The sequence below is a fragment of the Corvus kubaryi genome, unplaced genomic scaffold (genome assembly GCF_017639235.1).
Source record: "Corvus kubaryi isolate FWS band 111438036 unplaced genomic scaffold, C.kubaryi_AGA036_p1.0 37249, whole genome shotgun sequence".
NCBI lineage: Eukaryota > Metazoa > Chordata > Aves > Passeriformes > Corvidae > Corvus > Corvus kubaryi.
In genome coordinates, this window is record NW_024581072.1 from 6,023,892 (window position 1) to 6,042,658 (window position 18,767).

At 43.9% G+C, this 18,767-nt stretch overlaps 2 protein-coding genes across 5 annotated transcripts; one reads left to right on the plus strand and one right to left on the minus strand.

The window, feature by feature from the left end:
• Positions 1–223: 223 nt before the first annotated feature.
• DNAJA1 (DnaJ heat shock protein family (Hsp40) member A1) lies at positions 224–7,941 on the minus strand. The gene is made up of 8 exons (XM_042023596.1): positions 7,619–7,941; positions 7,322–7,499; positions 6,135–6,239; positions 5,806–6,033; positions 4,311–4,425; positions 2,256–2,371; positions 1,594–1,694; positions 224–822 (listed from the first exon to the last, which is right to left on the minus strand). Exons 1-8 carry the CDS (start codon positions 7,748–7,750, stop codon positions 607–609), a joined length of 1,191 nt encoding a protein of 396 aa, XP_041879530.1. The 5' UTR covers positions 7,751–7,941; the 3' UTR covers positions 224–606.
• A 107-nt stretch (positions 7,942–8,048) lies between these two features.
• Positions 8,049–18,129, plus strand: APTX (aprataxin). Of its 4 annotated transcripts, none has more exons than XM_042023592.1 (8): positions 8,049–8,409; positions 9,116–9,252; positions 9,971–10,017; positions 11,677–11,988; positions 13,371–13,430; positions 16,310–16,536; positions 17,350–17,453; positions 17,756–18,129. In XM_042023592.1, exons 2-8 carry the CDS (start codon positions 9,123–9,125, stop codon positions 17,908–17,910), a joined length of 1,035 nt encoding a protein of 344 aa, XP_041879526.1. In that variant the 5' UTR covers positions 8,049–8,409; positions 9,116–9,122; the 3' UTR covers positions 17,911–18,129. The 4 variants fall into 4 exon arrangements, with proteins under 4 accessions (XP_041879526.1, XP_041879528.1, XP_041879527.1 ...); XM_042023594.1 differs by lacking the exon at positions 8,049–8,409 and adding an exon at positions 8,465–8,609; XM_042023593.1 differs by lacking the exon at positions 8,049–8,409 and adding an exon at positions 8,465–8,602 and having other exon boundaries at positions 9,115–9,252.
• Positions 18,130–18,767: the final 638 nt, after the last annotated feature.

Here is an 18,767-nt window from a genome sequence, read left to right on the forward strand (position 1 = left end):
GGACCGGTGCTGGCACAGGAAAGGGCTATCTGACCTCATGTGGAATAGCTTGGAGAGCTTGGGGATGGCATGATTTAACGGGCCTGTGAAGATTGACCACATCTGTGTCAGCCTCATGTACCATGTGGTTGCATTAGAGCCGGTTTGTACTTAACAAACACCAGTACAAGCCCAAATACTGTTATCCTAATTGGTACAAAACTTAACTACATCTTACCATGGATTATAAGTACTTGTGCATACTTTATTCACAGAGTATAAGATCTAGAATTCCTAAAAAGCACACCACAGAATCTTAGTTTAAGCCTGGGCAATTGCACACATACAGGAATTACAAGGTTTGGAATAAAAGACAAGCAGGTAAGGGAGTTTTCTGGACCAAGAGGCAGGGGTGAAGTGCAGTCAACTTCATATGAGCTTGCATCCTTGATCTTTATACAAACTGCAAAGTCAGTTTAATTACTTAGTTTATTTCTTTATGCTTTTAGAAATAACTATGGCTGGATAGAACAACAAATAGCAGGAGGTGAGGGCAAACTGCTTGTAGTCCTTCACTCATCCACTACTGCATACAAAACAAGCATCACAAGTTATTCACTGGCCCATTTATGATGTCTGGCACTGAACACCACCTCTAGGCTGATGGTCATCTTCATACACTTCTCCGTTATAGTGGTGTTTTTGCTTTTGAGATGGATCAAAGTCTACTAATTCCACCTGTTCCATTTCCTCAGTTTCTTCTATCTCCTGCCTTGCAGGTAGCAGTTTTTCGAGTAAGGACAGCTTATCTGAGGAGAGGAAGCCACTCTCTGGGAAGATGACCTGAAATCATCAAGAACTAACGTTACTCAAGTCTATCAGAACTGGTCTTTTATTGGGTTAAATAGTCCTTCAGGTTAAATATCTGCCAAAGTCGGCTTTTTCATCATAGGTGACTTTAATTTAGAGCTTAAAAAAATTATCAACATTACTAAGATGTTTTTTAATGCCTGCACAAAGTTAGCTTCTAACTCTGGCAACTCGATCAACACCTTTCTTCTGCCTCAGGCTGCCCTCTGGAATCACCCACAAAAGCAAAGTATATATGTAATATAATAGCACATACAATTACATATTTATAATGGCATATACAACTATGTATTTTTATATATATAAACAAAATGTCAGCATTAGAGATGTGGTTCAATATCTTCTAAGCCATAGCAGATGGGGCCCACTGCTATAACTCCCAGCATTAGCTTCTCCCCAGGGAAGAAAATCAGCAGTTTCCAGCCTACTCTTCTGCTCCAGCACAGAAGTCAGTTACTCATCCATCCTTCCTACAGGACAATAGAAACTAAAGAATATGTCAAGCAAATGGAAATTCACAAGGTTGCTAAAGAAACTCCTCTGGTACCTAATGTACTTTGAGCACATAGTGTTCCGGAAGTTTTCTCTTTGTTCTGAACTGTAATTCTGTTTGATGGATTGCATGTTCTCACCATTGTAAAGAACAAATACCAAATCTCTTCTTGACTGAGGTAGTGTTTATTGGTAAAATTTTGGATGGATGTTCAGTCCTGAAATGCTGTGGAAGTGAGTTGATTCACTTACCCTGAATTCTATGATCAGACGGCCTTTTTCATATGGTCTGCGATAAATTGGCATACCTTCATTCAATACACACTTAATAGCCCAATGCTCAACAACCTGGCCTAAAAAACCAAAACAAAAATTACCAGAAAAGGAAGGGATCCATGCAGGCAACAGAAGCAGCTTTAGTTACAATCTCCTTCAATATTTACGTAGCTTTCTACGTTGTGTTTAGGCAGCAACACCAACATGTAGTAGTCTGATAGGAACTTACTGCCTGGTAACGTCTGAGTAGGAAAGCAGACTGATGTCTACATTACATTCCTGTAACCTTGTTATGCTTCCCAAAGGAAGCATACTTACAAATTTATTAAGTGCTCCATCGCTTCCAAGGCTGAAAAAGTGGTTTTCAGAGACCCACGGCCTTCAATTCTCATGAGATATCCTCAGGATGCAAGTATGTCCATGAGGTAAGGTCTGTTACTATGTCACGCAAAGAGAAAGTTACTGCTGACTGCTATGCAAAAATCCTTTATTATTTTAAGACTTGTACTGCAAAGACTAGGGCAAAGAACTTGACACACACCCCTTTTACATCAAGATGGGATGTTTCTGTTCCTTTAAATTTCCAGCTTAAATTACTATATGCTAGAACTTACAACAGAAAGTAAACCAACTCTTACCAGGATGGGAGGTAATAATAATAGTTCTGTTATCCAGCGTTGTGATAGGCTTTTGAAAGCCACATAGTGCTTCAACCAGTTGAATATCCATACACAGAAACAGATCTTCATCTCGTCTAAGGCAGAACCAATCAACAACAGTCACAGTGAGAGAGAAACAGTACAAGGATCATACTCAATGTCAGTATTTAACTTGGAAATGACAGTAAGTTGTAATTACAACTGAAGCCCAGGCAATTAAATAAAGAATACCAAATATTAATGTAGCTCCTCAAGCAATTACCACAATGACACCAACCCTGAGAGCCATTACGATCATGTCAAGCTATCTGAAGTGTTAGAAGTGTTTATTGAAAAGAAGTAAGTACAGCAAGGCCTACTTGCATCCAGTTTCACTTCACTGCTCCTTCCCAATTAAAAAAAAAAAAAAAAAATCTCTCAGCCTCATAAATACTGAAACAGGGACAATTAATTCCTTTCTTTGTGTAGATAAATACCTTCTTAATTGCACCACCTTGCACTACTGCTAATCTGTAAGGCTCCAAAGATTTATTACAGGGGAAGTTTGAACAGGTAATGGCCACTCTGGGTAATGATACAAGTACCTTTTAGAAAGTACCAAGAAGTATCTGGAATAGATAGTATTAATTGCTTTAACTGTATTCTGACTTCAGTATGGCAATGCTAGTGATTGTCTACATGTTCAAAAGCTACAAAATCCATCTTATTCAAGGAATGTAGAGCACTCACCCTGTTTTTAAAAGGTCTCTGGCAGGAGACTTGAAAGAAAAGATAATTTTAGACTCTGACAGGAGAGGAGGAACATCCCACTTGTGCAAGAGCATGACCTCAGAATAACCCCACAAGATCAGTAATATCAAGGGTTATTGGAGGACACCAGAACTGAAGGCAGTAGGCGAAAGATAGACAAAAATAATTGAACAGAATTGTGACTTCAAGTCCCAGGAAACCATGAGAACAGTTTGCCTATCTGATTCAGTGTCTGGTTTCACTGGAAGTTAAGAAAAATCAGCTGAGTAAGCTCATACAAAGCAAACAGAACTGATTCTTAACCTGTAAGCTCAGTGTTCCTTGGCCCAGAATTCTGACACCAGCTTAAAGTGCTCAGCACCATACACGACAGTCAGGCAGACCAGCTGCAGGTTTCCCAAGAACCTTTGGCTCGCCATTCCTATTTACAAGCACAAGGTCAGTGGTTGGTGCTGAAACAACTAAGTGCTTTCTCTACATCTACCGATTCCCTTGTAACCACTCTGAACAGTGGCAGTGAGACACCAAATGCAACACATTTCTGCAAGACCATCAGCGGTGGTTTTAATGGGACCAAAATGTAGTGGACAGGCTAAGTCCACAAACAGTAACATGAAACAGGGAGGTGTGCAACACCCAGCAGTATTGCCTGGGAACATGAAATAGTTGAGATGTGGTCAGTATTACTTGAGTCACGTTTGCTTTCACAACAAAAACCAGACAGGACCAATTATCCTGCCCCATAGCTCTCAGGCAGGAAATGAAGTGAGGGAAACCACGTTTGATCAGAAGGGTGCACGCTATACTGCGTAAATTTGTCCTAAGTAAGATCCATGAACACATGTGCACACACTCCAAGTTTTCTGTGCCTTGAGGCCAAGTGGACAACAGCTGCCTACACTAAACGGCAATTTTCTGAGCTAAGTAATTGAGAGCAAGGAAACAGTCACAAATATTCAAAACTACTAAACAAAATCTCAGTATTTCAATGAGTTCTTAAAATTAAAGATTTGTAAACTCTTAACTGTAACTACTTTTGTTTGCCTTCTATCCCCTCCTGCTGCCAAAGCTCACAGGAGATTACCCCATGCTATTAGAACACAAGTGGCCAGACTAGTTGCATCAGAATTCCCCCACCTCAGTGCTTCTCTGACCACCCAAACTCATGGCTGAGTGACAGTCCTATCTCCTGACACTCCACTACGTACAAGATGAGTGGTAACCAGGGAAGCACGTGAAAAAAACATCACAGGAGATAATGTAAGAGGATTCAGAAGTCTTTACCTTTTAAATACAGAGTGGTCATTTTGATCCAAAACAATAATAATATCCCCTGGCTCCAGACCTGGCTCTTGATCCCCTTCACCATGGAATGTTATTTTCTGACCATCCTTCATTCCTAGTGCAGAAAACAAATAAACATTTTTCTTATTTTTAAGATAAAAGCACCAACAAGAAACACTTCTATAGGCATGAGCTGGTATCAAGATATCACTGTATCTTTAAGCAAGAACATCATAATCTTCCCTTGAAGCATTTGTTTTTAATTTTTTTTTCAATCCGCTCACTAGTTCAACAGATCTTAGTGGTGCTAACCTGAATTCAGTGTTATGTCTCAAGACCATCAAGTTTAACTGTACTGCCAAAAGACCCACCAACATAAAGTCCTGAAGGGAAATACCGTCAAAACAGTTTTCATTATACATACAAATACAAAAAAGAAAGCAGAAATACTGTGTATAAACTGTATTTCAAGATAAATTGACCTCAGCTTCTTCAGTTTTATAAATATATGGCACATCTCCTTATGATCTTAGTGCCTGACAAGTCCAAGAAGCATTCCCCATGGACTGAAAACCTCCTGTAAGAAACTAATTTAATCCACACAAAAAGTCTATCTACCGAAAATACTAGCTTTCTTATGCTAGATCAGTCTCTTTTTCCTTCCTTCTAGAAGAACATTCTTCTGGTCCGACTTCCCTCTTCAAAATGTCAGTAACATATCCCTATTAGTCCTCGTATTTACTATTACTGTAGGATTTCCCCTACAAATTCAGGCCTTGCATAAGCTCTCCTTACACATGTAACAGTTGCAGGTGATAATCATGAGCAAGTCTGTAAAAACCATATATTGTCAGCTTGCTCTGTCTTACAAGCTGCACTACCCCAGAGACTTCTCCCACCAGCTTTTGGGCAGCCCTCTCAAGAGAGATGCATCTGTCATTCAAAACCATCACGTTCACGCATCCCATAGAGGGTTTGCGTATCAACTTGCATTTTGCCAGGCAAGGAGGTTATACCTGCGCTGAGTAGCACTGTCAGGGTTGTGTAGCCAACAGAGTGAGTTCTAAGCACGAGAGGCTTAGCACTGTCTCTGCACCCTATCTTATAGCAGACCTGGTTCCCCCTCACACTGAAACACAGCAGAAGTGATCGGAGTCTGCAAGGTTTTGCTGCAGGCAGTGAAAACTGATTAGACTACCTGATCACAAACTGGGCTGAGAGTGACCTGAAAAATAATTCACTGCTTATAATAATGCAGGTTTCAGAATTCATTCTTAGTTATGTGCCAGGTTTAGAAGTGAACATAGAGGTAGTCAACCTTCCCTAGAAACAAGTAAACTTTTTATAAGGCAGCAACAGACAGTTTTACTGTATGTGTATTCAGCAGTGCTACTCACCAAATCAACACCACGTATTTGCTAAAGCTTCTGTTTTAGTGCTGCAAAGTCAGTCACTACATCCAAGTTCAATATTTCACCTCAGTAAGACACCTCACCTTTGTCAATGTGAACTTCTAAGATCTTCTTCTCTCTAACAATTTTTCTGCCATTGCAGCTCTTACACCGGTCCTTGGGGCTGATACGCTCCCCATGCCCCTGACACTCCATACACACAGACTGGATTTGTTGCACCATTCCTGGCCCGATCTGGTGAATTCTGATCTGCATGCCTGTTCCCCTGCAATTAGGGCAGCACTCTACTGCACCTTTCTTACCACCACGACCTGAGAATGAAAATTGGAGATGGGTGATTATGTGCTACCAGGAAAAAAAATCCCAAAACGTGTAAAAAAAATCTTTTGTTTAGTTTCAGTTTCAAAATTACCTTCACATTTGTCACAGATAACATTTTTCTGCAGTGCAAGTTTCCTCACTGCACCATTGTACATATCTTCTAAACTTACTGACAACTGGTGGACCACGTTTTTACCTGTAAAAGAACGCAGATATTTAGTCAAGTTTGGAAGCTTGGTCTGCACATCTCCCTGTCAAGTCATGATAAACCAAGTCTGTGGGCTTTAACATCTTGTTTCAATAGAACTTTGTCTTGTTTTGCTGGTATTTGTCAAAAGCCCCCTCCCAGCTGCTGTCATAGCAGGTAACAAGTGCCATGGCTTTGACTCTGTTAAAGTCAGGAAAGACCTTCTGTGAAAGTACAAACAGTACAAGCAACAGAACACAGAGAACCTCAGACATTTAAGTTCTATAATGCAGGACTCCAGTTTTAACAAAGTCACCGAACAAGTCTCCAACAAACAAGTGAAGGGACTCTGTCTGGAATCTCCACTCCAGCACTTTCTTCCTCTCACCAGTTGACTTTCTGGAACCAGAAATGAGCAATTACATTTTTACACTCAGAAAGTCCTAAGTACTTTAGCTTCTGTAGGCTTAGTTTTGCAAAGGATGCTGAGCTCTGGGTTGTTAGGAGTACTTTGACACAACACTCATAACAATTTGATACAAAACATTTTTTCTTCCCTTTTGCACCAGATCTGCAGGTGATGGGGTCAGCACTGCTCTTAACAATTTTAAAGTTTTTCCCAGTGTGATTAAACTTGAGCTTAACTTCTGAGTAGCGTTTTACTGCAGCTTCAACTAAATTCTACTGCATGGTGTGGGAACATAGAAAGGTTTCCCAGACTGAACCGGATCTTGATCTCTTGTTTATATAGTTGCTTATAGACGCTACAGTGACGGTAGCTTAGCTAACAGGTCATTTTAAGCTAGGTTACCTTTCCATTTCCTACTCTGTTTACTAGCCGGGCTTACACTCAGATAAAGGTTTTCCAAACACAACATCTGGTTAGCGATTAACAGGGGACAATGCACAGGAGACCAAACTACCACTGTACAAACCAAACGCCTCCCTTGTAGTTTCAAGCGTCAAAGGACAACAGTGTTCTCCAGTTTTGAGATTAAACCTGTAACTTCACTTTAACTCTTTTTAAATTCTTACACCTACGGCATTCTCCTCAGAGAATCTGATCCCGTCTACCCCCGCCGACACGTTACCTCGCCTCTCCCTCTGCATCCTTCCTCCGCCGCCGAAGAACATATCGAATATGTCCATGGGGGACCCGAAGCCGCCACCAGAGCCGCCCTCCTTGATAGCCTGCTCGCCTCCTTTGTCATACAGCTCCCTCTTTTTCGGGTCCGACAGCACTTCGTAAGCTTGGGAGATTTGTTTGAACTGCAGAAAGGACAGTCACCGGCACTCAGGCATCTGCAACATCCCCGGCGGGACCCTCAGCGGGACCCCCACCTGGCCTCCTCCCGCCCGGCCCCACCGCCCCGGCCCGTCCCGCCAACCTTTTCGCCCTCATTGGGGTTCTTGTCCGGGTGGTACTTAAGCGCGAGCTTGCGGTAGGCCTTCTTAAGCTCCTCGGCGGACGCGTTGGGCTTCACGCCCAGCACGTCGTAGTAGGTGGTCTCCTTCACCATGGCGGTGGCGGCAGCGGCAGGAGGCCCCCGGGGCGGCGGGCGCAGATCCCGCTCACCGCTGCTCCGATCCCGACTCTTCTGGAAAGTTCGGGCCGGTCCCGCAGCCCGTCCGCTTTACAGCCGGCCCCACCCCGGAAGTCCTGCCCCGCCGCGCGCCGGGCCCGGGCCAGCGGCTCACCAATGGTTGTTCCGGACGGGAAGGGGTCTGGCCAATCAGCGCCCGCCCCTGCCTCCCGCATTGAGCGCGAGCCCCGCCCCGCCCCGCCCCGCCCCGCCCCGCGCGGGCGGTGGCTCCCTCCCCGCCCAGCGTGGGCCTCGCGTCGCGCCTGCGCGCCGGGCGGCTCCCGCCCTCGGAGGCACCGAGCTGCACCGGGCAGAGAGCGTCAGCCCGGCCGCCGCCTTCCCGGCACCGCTCCGCGCCTCTCCCCCTCGCACTCTACGCGAGCTTGGCCCCACCGCCGCAGAAGCCGGCCGGCGGTCCGGCCCGCTCCACCCCACTGCGCCTGTGCCAGGCCACAGCGCCCACCCCCGGGTGTGCGGGCCCAGTGCGCCTGCGCCGAGCCGCGCGCCGCGGCGGGAGTCGCTGCCTGGTCACGTGGGAGACGCCCTGCAGCAGCTGATTGGCTGCCGGAGGCGGCGGCGCGAACGTCTCGCGCGCGGTAAGGGAGAGGGGTACGTCCCGGCGTTGCCATGGGAACGAGACCCACGGGGATGGGGCCCGCGGGGACGGTGTGCCGTAGGGATGCGGGGTGTGTGGCACTGCCGGTGTTACACTGCGGACGGAGCCTTGCCTTCCGCCGAGATGAGCTCACCACCACAGAGCTGGGAGGAGCAGCGCCGAGCACTGGGCAGGCTGAGGGTGAGAGATCTTTGCTGTCCATGGTCAAATTAGTGTAAACTTGAGGGTTTCATAGCATGGTCCGTGTGCTGTTGCTGGATGAAGCTATCTCGACCCTCTCGTCCTCTCATGTCTTCTGCTGCTCTCTCATGTTTTGGTGGTTAAGTTAATCTCTCAGATGAACTCTTGATTCAGTGGGAAACAAATCACGTTTTTTTCTGGGTAGGGTCTTCTGTCAGATGGAACTATCAATCCAACTGATTTTTCCTATGTAGAGTTCATGGATATGAGAATGTATGGTAATGTAGGAAGCAAAACAGGATTACCCTTTCAACAGCAACCTGCTCTTAGATTATGCAAGTGCTAGTGACATGCTTTGCCTTGAATTTCAGAAACATGAACCCAGTTAGCAGAATTGGCTCAGCTAATGGATGGGCTGGCAGCAGAATTCATGGACCCTGTTCCACAGGAAGGTGGCCCATTGGGAAATGGTGCGTTGGTAACACACTGTTTATTTTGCTCTATAGCACAGTGATGCGTGTGTGCTGGCTCGTGGGGAAAGAGAAATGCACTCAGCGAGTGAAACTGCCACACTTGGAAGCCGTGGTAATTGGGCGTGGCCCAGAGACTGGGATAACGGATAAGAAGTGTTCACGGCAGCAAGGTAAGGTGGTTTAGCTCAAAATTTCTGCATGCAGCAGCAGCTGAGCTTGCCTCGTTCCTCTGTGTGGTCTGTAGTGTTGCCTGGTTCTTGAAGTAATCAAACCTTTTTAATAAGCACTTGCGGAGATCTCTGGGACCTAAAAAATCAGAGACATCCAATGACAGGATGTCTGCCTCTGTAAACTAAAGCAATGAACCTTAGTGTGAGTTCCCAGGCCCACAGTTGTGTTTCGCTGCCTGCATCCCTGCTTCATGAGCAGCAGTTCTTCTCCCTAGTATTCCACCGACTGACTTTTCGCATGACTTGTTATTTTATACATAAAATAACATGGTCTTGGAGAATATATGAAAATACCTGTCATCTATATCATCCTGCACACTTTCCCTGCCTTACCTTCTCTGCCTCTGAACACAGTCTTGCTCTATGCCTTATTGTCACAGAGGGCTGGTAAGAATATCAAGAATGTGTAGAAGACATCAACAGAATCCACCTTTATTCTGAATTAATTCCACCCTTGGCTCAGTGTATGGATTGGCTCTGTTTTGCCTGTTGTCCTGAAAAGAAGAGACGAGGCAGAAATATTCTTGGCATACATTCACAAAGATCAGCCTCAGAAGGAAGCAGATCCTCAGAAAGAGGAGTGTTTTCTGCACTGGGTGGTTCAGCAGAGTTCTTTTTATTTATACTGTTTTGTGACACTTTGTTGTTTCTTTTGCAGTTCAGTTAAAAGCAGACTGTAACAAGGGGTATGTCACAGTTAAGCAGGTAGGTTTTCATGTATGGATGTACAGTATTTTTGATACTTACTGAGACAGTTGTACTTAACTCCGCAAATGCTCCAAGTGATGATTCTGATCACTGGGTCTGAAGGACCTGAAGCTTTCTTATCACCAAGGGAGACTACAACTAGTGGCCCTCAGAAGTGAACTTTTTTTTTAAAATGTGTACCTCAGTGAAAGACTGCACTATTCCTTCCAGATACGCTCCAGTCTAAGCCAGACTTGCAGCATCAGAGAATGTGCTTGTGAATCCTCAGTCAGTTCTTTAAGGTGCTGTATTTGGGAGATTTTGGACTTCTTCCACTAAACTTGCTTATCTTCCTCCTGAGCCTTAAACTTCGTAAGACAAGGCAGCTCTTTGTTTAAGGTTGAAGTCCTTGTGTTAATGGGACTACACAGTTGTAGAAGGTTTTTGTTCGGTTGGCTGATAGAGCCAAAGATGTGGTTATCTGGGAAGGGATGGGATGTGAGACAGCACTGCAGGCATGTTGTGCTACCAGCTGCATGGAGGCAGGCTTTCTTCCTGACACTTATGAGGCCCAGTATCTCTGAGATAATATGAAGGGGAAAATCTCTGGTGCTGGTGTTTGTGTGTGTGTGCCCACAGCATCACCCTGTGTGGACAACACAACACCATGTTCTGCCTACCGAGGGGTAACGCCATCTCTCAAAATGCCTCCAGAGCTCACTAAGCACAGGCACTCCACTAGTATCTGATGAATCCTGCAGAGATCTCTCGGAGAGTTTTTCACAGAAATCAACACTAGTCATGATTTGAGTATTATGTTACTGGAATCTCAAAACTGGGAATACTTTCTGGTGGTGGGTGCTAGCGTGTTGTCTCTGCCTGTTGAAGAGTTGCTTCCCAGGTGAGAGATGTGTGGCACAAGGTTCCAGTGATCAGTTGTTTGATACTGTATTATTCACTGATGGGAAGCATCCTTGACCTGAGTGAAACTGCAGAACTATGGATGAAAGAGATCCTGGCTGGAATCAGGCATGTGCTTCATTGCAGTGAATACCAAGTGAGAGGTATAGTATCATCTTGTGAAGCGTGCAGGTATTGTAGTGACAAAGCTAATTAAACACTCTCTGACAGAGTTCATCAGTCACAGAAGAGAGCCGGTTTCCTAAAGCCTGTTTTATGCATAAACATTAACAAAAAGCATTTTGCTGAAGACTCCTAATTTTCCTAGGGTCACCCACATGATGAGGCAAATTCCATCTATCAAGCAATCACTGTACGTTGCCTACACCGCAGTGCTACTGCACTAAAATAATTCACTAAAACTACTGTTACTCCTCAGAAATAGTTGCTACTGTTACTAGTTGTGTAATAGGTTGCTAATTTGTGAGGGAAGTGCGGCACATGTCATGCTGTAATTCTGTAGCTGCTGCAGACGCCGGCTAGCTGTGACACCACGCCCTGAGGTTGTGTGCTGACAGCTGTGCCCGCAAGACTGGGACACAAGGAGGTGTCCACAGGTCTGGACTGCCTGGCCCACTAAAGCCGGTTGATGTGGGCAGTGAATACAAAATGCATTTGCTTTCCAGGATAGTGGTATTCCAGGAGGACGGAGCAGAAGTTGGTGATTCCACTTACAACATAATTTTCTACTATTTTTCCTTTTTCTGTCTACCAAAGATGGGGGTCAACCCAACTAGTGTTGATCTTGTGAATATTGGCAAGGATGAAGTGGTGAAAATGAAACCAGGCCAAGTTCTGCATATTGTGAATAATCTTTACCCCTACACGGTGCAATTTGCTGAAGAGTCTGGGAAAACTGTTCCACAAGCAGACAAGACGCCACATGAGGACTCCTGTGAGAATGATGATACAGAGCTTGTGCCCAGAAAAACAATGAAATTGGAGGTGGTGGATACACAAGGCAGTTCTACGAATCCCAAGCTAAGCAGTACCAGTGTATCTACACAGGAAGGAACTTCGAGCAAGCAGGCAAGTGTGTTGGTATTAATACTTGTGCTGTTTCTCCTGGACTTGTCTTCTCCATGAGGAGACATGGTCTTTTACGTTTGTGGATTCTCCTGGTGGGAGGCATCTCAGGTGAACCCACATCCTCAAAGTATACAGAGCATGAGAGGTGTTATGTACTCCTCACATTACCCAGACCCTGGGAAAGTTACTTGGGACCCATTCTAACCTGATCTGAGGGTCAGGTGTGTGTGAGGGAGCTTCCCTGTAGCAGATGAGGATTTAATCTCTGGTTTCTGCTGCAGTTTCTGGTAAAAGGACAGTCTACATGAGCTCCATTTAGCTGGAGTTACCCAAAGATGCTGTCCTGGCTCTTGAATGGTTATCTAAAAGCAAGCGCACAGAGAATGGAACAACTTGAGCCTTTCTTTTATTTGTTTGTAATTGCATGGGGTTTTTTCTCCTCCTGCTTTGTTCATTCCATGTGGCAGAACCATGTTTACATTAGTGAATGCTACTGCCCAAAATCTTTGAAAGGGAGTTTTTAGCCCTGGACATGGACAAAATAAAAGACCTTAATGCATTTGGAACAAGTGCAGTGCTGGAGGAGAAGGCACAGAAATGAAACCCCTCAAGACAAAATTCTAGTCTCAGGTTGCCTTGAGTTAACCACTTATTTCATTTGTGGACTTGGCCTAGTTATATTAGGGCCAGACTTGTGGTGGAATGAGCAGGGAGACAACGACTCACATTGTTTCCCTGCCAGCTTATACTTACGTTCAACTTAAATAGCTTGAATATCTTCCTCTATAAGTATATGATTAATGTCATTGCTGATCTGAACAGCTAAAAATCTGTTTTGAAAAAGGTGCACTCGAGGCACACCTTCTATGAGGTGTTCAGTAACCAAGTTAAGAAACAGCTTGTATTGGTTTGATCCTCCTGTACCTTTCTTGTTTTCTCTACAAGCCACTGCACAATATAAAAAAATCAGTATGTCTAAGGATAAGGCCACATAGCACAACTACTTTGTGCTGTGCAGAGCAGTATGGGATAGGACAGTTAATGGAGATTTTTGTTCTTTCTTTGGCCCTTGCGATCCCTGAAGCAGAGGGCCTTATGCCATGACATGTGCAGGCAAATTATTAAATTTAAACACATTTATAGCTCCCTGTTGTTAAATTTTGAACATTTGGAATATTGAACTTTTCATCTTCATAGTATCTTGTTAAAAGTTTTCAAAAGTAGCTGGTGTGTTGGCATTTTACAGAAGGGAAATAATTCAGCTGTCATTCAGCTGTTATTATACTTCTGTATACTAATGAATGTTCTTAACTGAATCCTTTAAAATACATAATTGGATGCTTAATTGTCTTATAATTTATTTTTCCCGTTCTGTGCTATAGGAACATTTAGGACACTGGAGTCAGGGTCTAAAGAGTTCCATGCAAGATCCAAAAATGCAGGTGAGAGCTGTATACTTGTACGTTACAGCAGATCCTGTCTAGCAAAGCCAAATGAGCTTTCTTTCTTCCTTCTGCAATTTGCTTTAACAATGTGGTTAATCAGTGGAGTCCTGCATAAGGGCTGAAATGTACTTGCATCTCTCTGTAGTAACATTAACTTGGGAGTTTCTACTGTACTGATTTTGCAGAGTGTCATTGTCTTAAGTACTTTGAGCCCTCTGTACTGTGAGATTTGGCCAACAGATTTCAAAACGGTTGATGGGAGAGCAGGCGAGCCATGCAGTTGCTTTGTTTCCTCAGGGAAACCAGCTAAAACAGGGTTGTCATTTGAAGCTGAGCAAGTCACAGAGATTCCCATTTTCCAGCAGTCAGCATTGCTTTGTTTCTTAGTGCAGTTTCCTGGTTCCCAGCAAACTCTTAACTTTCACACCTTTGTTGACAGGACCTCACCCCTGGTCTCACTGGGCCCCTTCAGGTGATGATCACTGTCAGGCTGAAAATAATTTAGAATCACAGAATATGTTGAGTTGGAAGACATCCATCAGGATCATTGAATCCAACTCTTAGCCCTGCACAGGACACCCCCAAAAATCCCACCATGTACCTGAGAGCATTGTCCAAGTGCTTCTTGGACTCTGTCAGACGTGGTGCTGTGACCACTTCCCTGGGGAGCCTCTCCAGTGCCCAAACACCCTCTGGGTGAAAAACCTTCTCCTGATATCCAACCTAAACCTCCCCTGATACAACTTCAGGCCCATTCCCTTGGGTCCTCTAACTGGTCACAAGAGTCTAGATGTCAGTGTCTGGTCCTCCTCCTCACAAGGAAGTTGTAACTGCTGTGAAGTCTCTCCTCAGTCTCCTCCAGGCTGAACAGACCAAGTGACCTCAGCTGTTCCTCATATGGCTTCCCCTCAAGGCCCTTCACCATCTTCATTGCCCTCCTCTGGACACTCTCTAAGAGCTCAATGTCTTTTTTATATTGTGGCACACAGAACTGCCCCCAGCACTCGAGGTGAGGCCACCCCAGTGCAGAGCAGGACAATCCCCTCCCTTACCCTCCTGGCAATCCTGTGCACCCCAGGACATGGGTGGCCCTCCTGGCTGCCAGGGCACTGCTGGCTCATGTTCAACTTGCCACTGACCAGGACCCCCAGGTCCCTTTCCATGGAGCTGCTCTCCAGCCTCTCATTCCCCAGTGTGTATGTCCAGGGCTGCCCCATCCACATGCAGAATCCAGCACTTTTCTTTGTTAGACTTCTGCCCAGCCCTCTAATTTGTCCAGGTCTCTCTGCAGGGCCTCCCTGCCTTCAAAGGAGTTGACAGTTTCTCCCAGTTTAGTGTCATTGGCAAACTTGTTTTCTACTCATTCCAGTTCTGCGTCCAGGTCATTTATGAAGATGTTGAAGAGCACAGGGCTGAGGATGGAGCCCTGTGACAGGTCACCAGTCTGATGTCACCCCATTCACTGTAACCCTTTGTGCCCAACCTGTGAGCCAGTTCCTCAGTTAGCTGATAACTGAACAGAAGGCTCCAATTTCTTGATTGATTTTTTTTAAGTGTGAAGTGTTGAACTGCGTAGATTTGTAGGGTAACTGCCCATTGTCCTAGAATTGCCAGTACTTTCAAATGAGTCTATCTATAGGGGATAGTAAAACTATGGAAATTCTTGCTTACTTTTTGAAACATGAAGCTTAATTTTCATCCCTGAAGCAGAATTCCATATAGTATTTACTAAAACAAGGCTTTCTTGACCCAAAATATAAGCAGGTTTTAAAACTGTTCTTTTAATGTTAGACACAAATAACTGTTTATGACTGAAGGTCAGCTTTATTAGTTGTAGTTTCAATCTGAATACACAAACAATAGAACTCCTATCTTTGCTTTTTAATCAGTTATTAAATGGCAGTATTTCTTTCTTCTGAAAAGACTTGAAAGTGATCCTGTTCCTGCCGGCTGCAGAAGCAGACACTAACGTGTATATAAAATATCTTGCTACTGAAAGAATCAGTCCTGTGATTTGTGTACCTATAGAATTTTAATTTTCCTTCCTGTAACGACCAATCTGTATATAAACATATGAGAATAATTAGCAAAGGTGACAAAGACATCATCCATCTCTCATCAGCAGATCCACTGCTAAGAGACCAGAGACACAATACACAGTTTTTGCATCACAACCTGACAGCTTTTTATTGCTGGGTTCTCTCCACTGTTGTCCACAAACTTCCCAACCATTTCTCTTCCTCAGCTGCATTGAATTGTTGCAGGAGGCAAGACAAAATTAAAACAGGAAGAAGGGCATGATAGACAAGAATCTGTTCTCCGTCTTGTGAGTGATCTTACAAAGCAGCACGCTGAATTGAATAGCTCAGACTTGAATGTTTTTGTCTTTGTAATGTTGGTAGAGGTCTGCAGCACACTGCTGGTAGCATGTCTGAGATTTGTGTTTCACTCCAGAAATCTGTGACAGATGTGGCAGCCCAGTGCATTCCTACATGTTCTGTATTGAGCACAGTGTTTTTTGTTTGTGACTGCAGTTTGAATGTAGCCTGATGGAAGTAGAGCTCCCTAGGACTCACTAGTATCTCGGTCCAGGTGATTTTCAAGAGTTCATATCCACCTATAGCTATGGTTAACTTACTGCAAAGTAAGATTAGAAAGCTTTTTTCCTTTTTTAATAAAGTATATGAAAAAGGATGCTTGAACACTTCTCCATAGCTACCTGATATATATTATGGAAGAAGGTGCTTATCCTGGAGCAACTTAGTTCCAACAAAAGTTCTCCTTGGATAGCATCTCTCCACTAAATATAGTGCTTATAGGAATAATATGTTTAACTTTCAATCAGAAAGTAACTTAGTTATTTGGTTTTTTCCAAGGTTTACAAAGATGAAAAGACTGTAGTCATCAAGGATAAATATCCCAAAGCACGTTTCCACTGGCTTATCTTACCATGGGACCCCATTTCAAGCCTGAAGTCAGTCACCAGGGACCACCTTGAACTCCTGGAACATATGCATGCAGTTGGGCAAAAAATGATTGAGCAGTGCCCTGCCAGAGAGAGCCTGGAGTTCAGACTGGGCTACCATGCTATCCCCAGTATGAGGTAAGATCTACAGGAGTCATCTGGTGGAGGTGCTGCTTTTCCAGTTACACAGATTTGGGGCTAAATCTGTGAGGGGATTTGGCATTGCTCAAGAACAGGCAATCCTCAACACTACAGACAGCTCAGTCAGTGTGGAGGCCTTTGCTCCACACTGCTGTATAGATTCCAATGGACTTCATGGGCCTGGTGGGAAGTGCCTGTTGGGCTCCGCTAGCAGAGGCTGGTGTCTGGGACTGTGGAATGCCTGTGGTCCAGCCCCAGCAAAAGGGGCAGTGCTGCCAACACCAAGTCTTAGGGCATCCCCCTCCCAGAACACCAGTGTGGGATTAGAGACTGACTCCTAGACCTGTCGAGTCCTACCTGATACTGAGCAAGGATTTGAGTCTTGTGTAAGTCCAGACCTTAGAATGTCCAAGTGCCTTAGATGCTGCAGTCAGTTGTTCACCAGTTCTTGAATGAAGCTTTTGGATACTGATAAGTCCCATTCAATTACCCTGCAAATACTAAAACTTTGGTTAATTACTAAGCCTTTAATAAACCTTTGGTTTGTTAACACTCCTGTCTCCACCTTTTTGGAAACTAGCAGGAATATAGTAGTGAGGGGCCAGTGGAATATGCAGAATAGTGACCCTGACTGCTTGTAAGTGAAATGCTTGGCAAGAGACAGAACAGACTGTTTCTCCTGTCACAGGGTCAGGACTGACCCACAAGGCTGGCACTCTGCTGAATCATGTTTGCAACTGATACATCTGCAAAACAACTTTAGTCATTAACCTTCTTCTCTCATATCTACGTTACATTTTTTTTTTTCAGTCAGCTACATTTGCATGTAATCAGCCAGGATTTTGATTCTCCGGCCCTGAAAACAAAAAAGCACTGGAACTCTTTTACTACAGACTACTTCTTAAACTCTCAAGGTAATGATTAGAAAAAGTATTTCGTAACATATAATCCTGCTTGCAGGTTCTGGCTTTGGGCTTTTCTTCCAAATAAATGTGCAAGTCATACATTTTATTGCAGTAAGTGAAAGGTTTTATTTAATTTAAGGTATTGGGGAGTAGCACCCCCAATAAAAGGCAACAAATTTTTTGGCTGGTTTAAATTAGAAGGCAGCAATGACACACTGTGCATGTGAAACTCTGCAGAGAGATTTGCAGTGTCATGTGCTTCATGACACTGTGTGGTCCTGATACTTATGGTCTCTTATTTTTATTCCCAGATGTGATAGAGATGGTAAGAAGCAAGGGAAAAGTGATGGTGAAAGACCATACCTCTGAACTTCTCAAACTTCCCCTCAGATGCCATCGTTGTAAACAACAGCTGTCCACAATCCCACAGTTAAAGGAACATCTTAGGAAACACTGGCCAAAATGATTTTGCAAAAAAGCATCTTTCAATCTGTCTTCAGATTTCAAGCCAACACAAAGACCACCAAATGTTAATGGAAATGTATGTTTGTTAACTGGAATGACAAATGTAATGTGGGGAAAAGTAGCATGGAAACAGCAGCATACTAATTTAATAATAGCTTCAACAAAAAAACAAGCCCTCTTCTTTCTCCCTACTAAAAATATAGTGACTTCTGACCTTGAAGCTTTTTGTTTGCAGCTTTGTTGTGCTACAGCCACACTAATCTGTAAGTGAACTGAAGTCTGGACAAAGTGCTTTGTTTGGATGAAAGGATTTATTTTAATTCAGAAGCTGAACTGAGGCCAAATGTAGGTTTCTACTGAGAGGAAATAAACAATGATTTAGAAGTCTTTCTCTTGATGTTTTCTGCCTACCACTGAAGTTCCTCCTAAGTGCTAATCTAAGCTTTAGAGATGTGGTTTTCACATTATAATGAACCAAGTTCATCTAAAGGATCCTTTTTTGTCTGATTTAGTTAATTTCAGTAAAACATATGGAACGTTGCCAAATGCAGGGTCCAGTATCTAACTCAAGATTTCTGTTCACATTCTCCACTTGTTTCAAAACTGTTTTGCCAAACCTTGCCATTTCCCACTTTTCTGGGTCTTCAAAGTATTTATTGTTCTCCTATGCCTCACTGTGCAAAATCTTTTCTTAAACCGTTCATCTTTCACCAGAATGGAGTACAGTAAGGTGAAGGGTTGGCCATGGCCTAATTTAAAACACCAGTCACACTAGCTTTTTCTGACATCAGTAATATTATGCCTTATATTACAAAACAAAGCTTATAGAGTAAGGAACAATGACAAAAGCACAGCCAG